This window comes from Anopheles coustani, chromosome 2, assembly GCF_943734705.1.
Source record: "Anopheles coustani chromosome 2, idAnoCousDA_361_x.2, whole genome shotgun sequence".
NCBI classification, from domain to species: domain Eukaryota; kingdom Metazoa; phylum Arthropoda; class Insecta; order Diptera; family Culicidae; genus Anopheles; species Anopheles coustani.
Window position 1 is genome coordinate 55,600,639 of NC_071289.1, and position 10,752 is coordinate 55,611,390.

The following is a 10,752-nucleotide window of genomic DNA, read 5'->3' on the forward strand; positions in this document are numbered from 1 at the left end:
CAAGCGAAAGCCCCTTGAGCTTGACATTGCAGTAAACGTGTCCACACCTTTCTCCAGTTGTTCGTTTACACGGCATACACGCACGTAAGCGCGGAAGGAAGTTGTTGCTCTAAATACTTTCAATGTTTATAAATTATTCGATTAACATTTTAAATTTAAAGAAAAATGTGGCAACTGAGAGAGATTTATGAGTGCTTGGGGAGAGATTTTCAATTACAGCGAAGGCGATTCGAATCCGAACGATCCGAAACTTTCTTAATTTTTCACCCCCAGAAAGTGTATGAAAAACAGGAAGTTTATAAAAGAAATTACAAATCAACATCCTACTACACAAGACGTCTTGCAGTCCTATGGTTCGATATAAAAATGATTCCCACGATTTCTCCAATCTTCAGTTTACGCGCGGTCGTCTTCAGCGCAAGCTGAACCAACAGATAGTAAGAGCAGAGGTGAAATTATGTCCTTCCGATCGTTCCCGGTGCGGCGGCTGCCGTTCCTGCTGGTGACCGTGATCCTTTCGGTCGCAGTTGTGGGAAACTTTGCACAGTCTCCGGAAGCACTCAATTATCCCAACGTGATAGCGTTCGGTGTGTTCGGTGGAACCATTTGTTACTCCAACTCTGTCGCCGTGAAATCATCGATTCCGGTGACAACGCGTGCATTCACCTTCGTTCCGGCAGTAAGTAGTTTGTTCGTTTTTTGTTTCTTTTGTTTGCATTTGCGAAAAGTTGACCTTATTGATTCGTTTCCACAGACTGCTCTCATGTACGTCGTTTGCTATAACAACCTGCGATTGCATCCCTTTGAGGTGAAGCTACTGGGTGGAGGTCTGGGCTCCAAGACGCAGACTAGCATAGTGGCTACCTCGGTTACGGGAAAGCTGTTCGTCAACTGTGATGCTTACTGCGCCTAAGCAAGACGTTAACGCACTTGAATGTATATTTCATATTCGATAAACGAAATTTGAATCAATCATATTCTAATTCAATTAGATTCCTTCACAAAAAACGAACGATATTACTGTTATTTATCGCTCATTCTCAATCAAATCCACAATTCGGTACAAGAAAACAAAACAGAAAAAACAGGGAAAACATACCGACACTGCATCCAAATCGAATGCGTTGCCAAAAGTGCACAACAGGGCAATCGGTGGTAATAAAGCCGATTAGGAATGGTTTTGTTCCGTTCGAATGCAGTGCTGCTCTCGTTTTCCCTCAATTTGGGAACCCCTCTCGAAAGTGTGCTGCAGCAAGTTGCAAAATCGATCCCGCACGTGACTGCAGATTTGACAAATTGACAATCGTCCCTAGTGCCCTCGAATAAGCGACCGAACTACGGTACCCTAGTTTGTGCAAGAGTGGAAATCAGGCCACTGCATAAACGGATGCATTTTGATGCATCGCAGGGAATGTGCAACAGGTAGCGCGTGCGAATTGTATTGTGACAGCCTTGCGGACGAAGTGATGATTGGGGTGATTTTTTTCAACGCAACAGTTAGCGACGAAAAGTGTGTGGTAATTTACAGAGATCGCTACTTTTCGTTAAAGAGAGTGTCAACTTTAAGAAACTTTAGAATTCGATAGGAATAAATAATATTGTAATCCATAATAGTATACAATTATTTCTATTACCGTCTATATCATTGAAAGAATTCTGGTAATAGTCCAAATAATCTCTAGATGTTATTTAACATCTCCTTGTTGCTATACATTGTATTTTAATTTTGTATTTCACTTAACGTTAAGCATAGTCTATCATAAAATTGAAACTATAATTTTTTAAAGCAGAACTGTGTATTTTCGATCCATCATATTATTTGTTCACTAGTAAGCAATAACGCTTAGTGATTTTTTACGTTAGTAAATCAGTGTGCAAACAACGATACGTATAGCGTTTTTTATTTCAAGACACTAGCTTGAAGCTCCGACTATGCTCGGGGAGGTAAAACATTAATGCTACTAACACAGTGGTGGATTGCGAGTGTACTCATGGGGGCCCTAAGCGGTAAAAAGAACGGGGGAAATTAAAAATGTTAAATTTTCGTCTTTTTATATACTTTTCTACAAAATTAATGTTATACATAACCTTTTATCCTTCAATCAATAAGTTTCCTGGCTGAATCCTTGAAGTTTGATTTATCAATCTTGTCTTATATTTCTTATTCTGTATTAATAGTCGAAAAATTATATAATTTTACTCCTCCCACTAAAATCCGTATAAAATACTCTTTTTATAACGTTTTTTTATTTATATCAAGGACAATTTAAATATAAAATTAGGTGCAGCGTTTTTAAACGTATGGCAACATCTAACAAAATATGTCAAAAACATATTGCTTGCATTGAAACTGTTTAAGTATTTCAACGCATTATTTTAATACTATTGAAATCTTGTTGTTTTGATGTAAATACATGCTTGTATCCAATTGATAAACATTTGTCTTCTGTTACTCTTCAAATCTGATTATATACCGGACCATCCTTTCATTATTTCAGGATGCAGTAAAATTATCCATTATTGACCGGTTACAATTTATTTATTACTTGTATTACTGTAGTGAGTAGAAATAATGTAGAAGGTAAGGTGCATGGTTATGGTGGCCGAGGTCTGGTGTTAGATTGTGGTAAAATTTGAAACAAAATATTTTTCATGATTCTTTCCTAACGATATAATGAAATTGTTACAATTCGAGCATATTCTGAAACACAGATTTCAAAATATCTCAACCATAATTAAACTAAAAACTTGATGGATCAGTTTGCTTACAGACACTTATGAATCTGAAATGTCTCGCTATGATCGTCACTCACTGGTTTGGTGTTTGAAACCCGATTGAAGATTGTAGATAATCTTCCATTCCAAGTAGAAATATTTCTTCCTAATTTTTAACTTGTACTAAAGCTCCTCGGCAAGTCTACCGCTTCGCACTTCCTCAGGAATCCTCGGATCGAGTCTCACTTCCATCTAGAATCTATTTGACTAAAGCATGCTTCACGTACAGTTTAAAATAGTAGGATTTATTGCTGTGAATTACAAACGTAAAGATTAATTGTAGATAGTCAAATATGAACAAAACACTGAAGTATCGTAAGAAAACATAAAAGAAATTCATTAGAATTACTGGAACTCAGGAAAAATCGAACAAATGATTGAACTAACGTTACATGTAGTCTCCGCTTTTCAGTGATAATCAATTGTATCGAAAAAATATGTTAATAAAGTGTTTAATGTAATACAAAATGTTTTACACAATATACCGTTTTTCTTATACTGCAGTGTGTTATAATTCAATTAAGATGAATGGTTCAGCTATTAACTTTCTGGCGTTTCTTCTTCTTGGCGTAACGACCTCTTGGTCATGCCTGCCCGTTAAGGGCTTACGAGACTTGTTTCCCTGTTGTCGTACGTGGATAGTCAGTCCTCTCGTACAGGGGAGGGTCCGGTCTCGGTTGGGATTCGAACCCACGCCGCCGTTTCTGACGTTTATATTACTTTTTTTTGCGTCGGCATCGGCTTCTAGAAGTGTTTTGGTACACCAGAAAAAATACACCCACCTGTGTGTGCCAAATCTAACTGTCTCATACTCACAAGAACTAAAATGTTCCAGAACCATTCCAGCGTTACTTTCAATTAAATATATTTCAGTAAGTAACAAAACATCCGACTTGTGAAGGCACATTAGTTAAACCTGTAACTGATTTTATATATCCTATTATTTTGTACAAATCTGCTGCGATGTGTGTAAATGATTGACTCTAAGAAAAATGAGTATAACTAATATGGTAGAAAATCGTGGCGGGTGAATGTTTCCGGAAGTAAATGACGAAGCTCCAGTAGAAAGTATGCTCAAATCCGTACTCAAACTCCTCTGATCACTACTATAAACGACAGATAAGTGGACGTAACCAAAGCAAAAAAAAATCACCATCCATGGAACGCATCCTGCAGGGATTCCTACAAGGGGTGGGGCCTGACACACAGTCATCCTATGGCACGGCAAGGACGATAATATTCGTCGATTTTTTTGACGCTTTTACTTCCCTTGTTTCTCTCTCCTTTCAGAACCCACCTTTCACCTGCCTCTGTATTCACCGCCTCGTTCTTTGGTCTTCCAACGGAATAAAACCTTGGTTTCGTTTGTTCTGCTGAGGTGGAAAACTTTTTACCCGATTTATACCAACCCAATTCTATTCTCTTCTCTTTCATTCGCTTTATATGCGTATCTCGTATCCTCTCTGCCGTTCTGTCAGGACAGTTTTTTTTAAGAAAAACCATGGGAGGGGTACAGAACTAGGGGTTGGAAAATTGGAAAGGATGCAGGACGAAACGAGACGCAAACATCGGGCGGAAGTGGTGAAAAAACTCTCGATTTAGCTTCGCCTACTGAAATGCAGATGTCACTAGCTATAAAACTTCTTAGAAAACAAAAACGATCGATTTATTCATTTATCAACAATTAAATAATAGAATTGATAAACATAATTGAGAGAAAGAATAATAGCAAAAACGTACACACTTGATGAAGTTAAGAGACCTAGAAACACATCTTATGGACGCCAAAGGAAAATTCACCATCGTTCAGTCCGTACTTATTGAACGGGAGTGAGAGCAAAATGAAGAGCTCCAATAAAACATGGCAGGGCAGGGTAATGAGAATGTAATTAGGATTAACACCAGAACACCAGAAGTTTCGTTTGGGGAGCGATGGTTCGTTTCCGTTTCCGTTATTGGTTTCCCATTTGACGTCGATTTTTTGCTTCGCAGCTTCTTCTCACACCATTAAACTCAATCGAGGCATACGACCATTAATTGATGTCGAAATGAGTTGTTCTTATTGTCTGCTAAAGCACCCCACGCTACTATTCATGGGGTTTTTATCATCCCAGGTTTCGGATGTTCTCTTTGCCTGCCGTCTTTTGGTTTATTTTACAAATAATAGATAACGAGGGAAACAAAATGTAATTATGTGGTAAAAGTCTTCACCCAGCTGAAGGTGCTCTTGGTGCTTGTGAGGGATTAATTTCTTTCGAGTGGTTGGCTGTCTGGCGTGCCGGATCTTTGCTGGAAGATAAATTAAGGCTTTTTTAAATGTCGTTTTGTACGTTCCAACGAAAACAAAGCCCCCGGCAAGGATAAGCTACAATGTATAATTTTGATAACGAAAACATGTTGATCCAAGCAGGATTTGGTGGACATAATTTAAACGCAACCGAACGAACCTACGAAGACAAGTGCTGGGATTTTGTCGCCATGGAGGGGGCTTATTTTATTCTCATTACGTTGCGACCGTTTTCTTTTGTGATAATACTGAAGGGCTCGGTTGGGGGCAAGTAGAGAATTATTTAACGTTGCAAGTTAAATCATAACGGTAATTATACGTTACTTCTCGTGAGTCCCCCAGAGCCACCCGAATTGCCGTACTTGCACTTCCGGTTGTGGCCGGAACCCGGAAGCAACTAGGAACGTCCCTCTCGGCGACTACCTGCTGGCTAGTCCGTGTAAAAATTGCCACTGTCATAATTAATGATGTCACCGTCGCTCCGAGGGTAGCCCAAAAGGTGTATTTTGGGCACGGCGTGTCTTTTCGGTCGCACGTTTCTCCCGCCAAGTGATTTCTGCGTTCGAAAGCGCATCCGGTGTTGCTGCAAACCTGCACGATGTAGAGTGCAAACAGTGACGAACCCCTGCTTACTAGCTCTTTCGTTGTTCGGTGCATTGTGGCTTCGGTGTTGTTGTGTGTTTGTTTTGTGATGCAAATTTTTGGCGAAACACCCTTGCCGCGTGTTGAGAATGTTTGCAGGGTACTTTTTGGTTGGGGTTTGTCGATGAGTGATTTTCCCTTCCCTGGATTCTGCCTTTTCTATTGCAAAAGGTACTGTTCGAAGTATTGCGGTGCATGTGCAATTTCACTTGCACCTCCGTTTTGAAGGAGGGTTGCAGTTATTTATTTAACAATTATCCTTTTACCTCCCATCAAAATTAAATTTCAACGATGAAATTTGTTATTGTTTGGTAATAGTGGATGACCGGATAACCATGAGGAAAAATATATTCTCGTTGATAAACAATTTATCAACTTCAATTTGAACAAGGATAAATAAATACAATAGTAGGATCCACAATTGCATAATTCGATTGCTTTTCATAAACCGTATCCTTAAATATATTTTATGTTATTTTCTATTTTGCTACTACTTTTACAATCTTATTGTGATTATTCGTGCGTAGGTTGAGATATTTTCTTCTAACTAATTTTACTCATTAGTTGAAATACTCGCGTTTCTTTGTGACACTTTGTGTCCATGACGGAAAATGTGTCTTTTACAAAACGCGAAAAAGTCAATTCCTACATGCATACGCTCCATTTCGCCAATTCCAACCCACCGTGCTTCATAATTCATACGACGCCGCAGGGCCAGATTCTGCATTCGATTAGTGCCGAATGTTACCAAACTACCTCGTCCGGTTAAGGCTCACCTGTGTCCCATCCATTCTCGCCAAAGGCTGTAGCCTGCTGCTCCTGACTAACGTAAGAGCATACAATTTTCTCAAGTTTTAAAAAAAGGAGCCAATATATCAAGTTGTTTAGCTGCTCGATTCCCGCAAGCGATCATCCTTGAACCACATTCGACTGCATCGTTTAGCGAACGATGAAGGATTATTGCCCGCTGCAACGAGCCACTGTTGAAGCTCAACCGATTGCGCCTCATCTCGTCCTAACGGTCGCGAGCAGTAACACACACACACACACACACATGTGGATAGTCGTCCACAGCGCCACTGGAAGGCATGCGTGTGCTCATCTGGATAATTTGATAAAAATTATACCCGTGCGCCTCTCGACAGCCCGGAATTAATGTAATTGTAATTATTAGCTTTGGACGAGCGAAGATGATCGTGTCGATTGGCGTCTTCGTCCTTCGTCCAGTATCAGACAAGGCTTTTGCCAGTTGAGCTACACTTTCCCCATGGGCTTCTTTCTTTAGCTTCCCTTCCCTTTTTTCTCGTCTTTTTTCGTCGATGGGGCAGTACCAAATTCAATTTAACGTTCAATTTCTTGTCCTTTTAGTCCTTAATGGCCTTGGGAATGGTTGGAGTTTTTCCCCACATGGGGATTTTTTCTCTCTCCTGCCACAAGTTTGCCCACTGGCAACTAACCAGCTGGTGTGGAATGAGAAGAAACGTGTGAACCACAATATATTGATGTGAGGTTTTATGGACCAACATATTGGCAATATAAATGTGCTTCAAGATACTTATGCCTTATGAATCGATCGTTTATGTCGTGGCACTAGAATTAAGGAAATCATGATATAAAGAAGAATCTACAATGTGTTATCATTTCTCTTCAGAAGGCATGTACCATTAAACGAAATGATTATGAACTTATAATGTGCCGAAGCTTATGGTTTTGGTATGATATGGCAAATGATCTTTTTTAATTCATTATGCCAATAGAGTTGAAACCTGACAGTATTGCTTAATTTAGGTTGCAAACAACATTTGCGTTGACAATTCTCTTCAGACTATCTAAGAGAATTTGAGAATGTAGATACTAAACTGTAGCGTTGGATGTTAATGGAATACTTTAAAACTTGGATTGTTGTATTGCATGCAGATACATAAGTCAAGACAGTATACGTTTCTAATGTATTCTCAGGATAACGATCTTTCATTTCGATCTTCAAAGTCGAGATCAGCGCAAGATCAGCTTCAGTTGCAAAATAACAAACAGTTGCCTTCCGTAGTGACATCATGAACATCAATTCGACATGGCTCAACATCATTTGCATTTATCGAGCGTAGAAAGAAAAATGTTCCAAACCTACAGTTCCGGTTTCTCCCCAGAATGATGGCGCTGATCTTCGCATTTTTCTTTAAAGCCTTTCCAGCTCAACTGTCATAACGCGTCGTTTCGTTACGCGATTTATCATCCGGATGAAAATCTTTCACACGCCGTAAAAATGGAACTATGTGTGACGGGAAAAACAAAACGCAACATTCACCGCGGCACAATGCGCGTGTTACAATATGTACGTGTGCGAGCCGCTCCGTATGTGCCGTACGGTCGTTGCTCATTTGCATAAATTCTGATATCCACCGATCGGGGCTCCGCTGCTTTTTTTTTATTCGCTGCTTTCCCATCCCGAAGGGCGCACGTAAAGGGTTATAGCGGATCCGTACCTCACCTTGTCATTTGATGTTTCCAGTGCTGTCGGTTTTACTCACACTCTTTCCCTCGGCCTTTGCCTTTCCCGCTTGCTTACTATCTTTCTCTCGTTGCAAACAATGCGAACAATCTCGGTGCTTCATAGGTACTTACCTTTTTTTATGTCGTTCCATTTGACGCTCGCTGGGTCCTTTTTCTTCCGGTGCTCTATGGCAAGCGGATGTAAATAAATAATTATTTATGCAAAAGAGTGGTGCTGTGCGAGATCGCGATCGTTGCTGGGGACCAGCGCCGGAAACCCCTTCCTGCTCGAACGGGCACGTATGCGTGAGAATCCTAATTTAAATTCAAATTTTTTCCTTTGATTTTCCACGCTGCTGCTGCTGCTGCTGGCGCTGGAGCATAATCTCCTTTCTTCTGTCTCACCTTGCTCGCGTCGATCGTTGCTGGAGAACACTGGAATAGTTGGAAGGTAGTGGTCCGATTTTTTTTTATTATGCAGCTCTCATTATTATTTTAACTGCCTTCGTTGGACCCGGCAGCTTCCCCGGTTCCGACTACCTCTTGCACCGGTTTAACCCACAGATAAGTTAACCCTTCCACTGCCGGGTGCCGCTGACGGTGGTGCTGATGGTGGTGGTGGACGAAGCAACATCAAACCCGAGATCCTCGCAATCCTCGGCGCCGCGAAACGGTAGCGCGTTTCAGTCACCGCAAGACATCCGAGCCTTTGAGCACGCCACATCCGAGAAGTCGCCACTTGTGGAAGTGTTGTGAATCTTCAATTGTGCTACAATTGGTTGTATTGAGAAATAGTGTGACAAAGTTAAACGGAAGTGTAGTGTTAACGATCAGCTAACTTAGCAGAAAATATGCAAACAACAAAAACAAAAACCAAAGAAAAAATACGAACTACGTTGAAAATGAGCTCAAAGAAACAACGTGCATTAGAGAGATCAAGTTGAAACAACTATAAGTTACTTAATATCACGGATTGAACGAAATTGCTTTTAAGTGAACCAATGGAACGAAAGATAACAAACCGAAATTTGATCTCAAAATGTTATCAAATACTTGTGCATAATGAATAGCTTAAGCCCGAGAATCAAAACTACTTTCATTAATTATTTTGTAAACTTGCCACTAAAACCTTATAGTACCGACGGGAAACCTATGCAGTAAAGAAACGGTCAAATAATTATCAATTAGGGTTTGACAACACTTTAAATAGATTAAAGCATGATCTTGGACAGCAGATATTTTTTCATATCTATGTGATTGCTTATTTTTTCTTTTCACACATAAAGTATGCTAGGATCAAAACTGCAAATCTTTACAACAAGCGTATCTCTTCTCGCATACAGTTTAACGCATGTCTATTACTTCTTGAGTCTTAAATTATTAAATGAATTAGTATAATTAAAAGAAGGGATTCGTCTAAATCATTTAACAACAATTAAAGATCCATTAAATGCATAAATAAATGTAACAAAATGTGTGGGTGTAGAAAAACAATCCCAACGCAGAAAAGCCATATTTCAGCTTTAAAAGAAATTTAAAAATTTGCTACACCAACTTGCTGTTCTCTGCAAATTTATGTCTGCGTCCTAAACTGTGCCACAATAGCGTTCGTTTCACCGGAACTGGGTCAAGTTTACGCTTTAATTATCATCCCCAGACATTAATTAACATAAAACGACGTTTGTCCGAGTTCGAAAAGATTCGTCCGTATGTGTTTGTGGCGGAAAACAGGAGGCAAATGAAACCGAGCGTTAGATGGAAAGTCATTAACTGAAGCCCCGGTACTGTGGTAGGAGCAGTTTTGGAAAAGTTTCGCTCGGGTCGAGGTCAGGACGCATCCGAGGTCGGCCCTCGTCGTCTAGGTGACCGTAGACGAAAGTGAAAATTATTTACCGAATCACCCGTTAATTATGTTGTTGTCTGTTGCTGCAGCCGCTGCCGCCGAGGAGAGCGAGTTTTCCACCGATCCATGGCGTTCATTAGCTCACCATCTTGAGCTGGAAAATCGTGCGGCGGTGGGTGAAGCGCAGGACGAACGAGTCCCTGCTTGCTTTTCACGCTTCGGCCATTTCGTGCGAACGGTACGATACTTCCGAGTTTCCCTCGCTGACTCCGTACACCACACCCCCTTCGACGTTGCCATGTAGAACACTAACACATACCCATCAGCACACCACGCTGACACATACACCCCCAAGAGTGTTTTCCCAAAAAAACACCACCACGTGTGCGCTAAGAAATGTGCGAAAAATTACCATTTTGAGGGGAAATTCAAACCAATGTGTTGGTGTTGGCAGTGCACACACACCGGGATACTATGAGTTGAGCATCGGTTTCTATCTTCAAAAAGTGAAGAAGTGGTGGTAAGGATTTTCTTTTGTAAAGAAGGAAATTCCCAACCGAAGATAAATATTACTAAAACGACGTCTCCGTCCACACATGCAGGGACAGTTATCATTGTGTTTGTAAGAAAATTAACTACAGCGATGTATGTGTGTGTGTGTGTAGGTGTATGTGTCCAACCGGACCAGGACTTAGTGTATGTGTGAGTGTTTTTT

At 40.4% G+C, this 10,752-nt stretch overlaps 1 protein-coding gene across 1 annotated transcript; it reads left to right on the forward strand.

Moving 5' to 3' along the window:
- Window positions 1-457: 457 nt before the first annotated feature.
- On the forward strand, window positions 458-913 carry LOC131264665 (uncharacterized). The gene is made up of 2 exons (XM_058266937.1): window positions 458-679; window positions 755-913. The coding sequence occupies exons 1-2, from the start codon at window positions 458-460 to the stop codon at window positions 911-913; spliced, it is 381 nt and encodes a 126-aa protein (XP_058122920.1).
- Window positions 914-10,752: the final 9,839 nt, after the last annotated feature.

What these genes read in the sequence shown, in the direction of transcription:
- LOC131264665 (XM_058266937.1), top strand. Translation starts at nt 458, where the DNA reads ATGTCCTTCCGATCGTTCCCGGTGCGGCGGCTGCCGTTCCTGCTGGTG. An exon ending in CATTCACCTTCGTTCCGGCA is followed by an intron (nt 680 to 754) that starts GTAAGTAGTTTG and finishes TCGTTTCCACAG; the next exon opens with ACTGCTCTCATGTACGTCGT.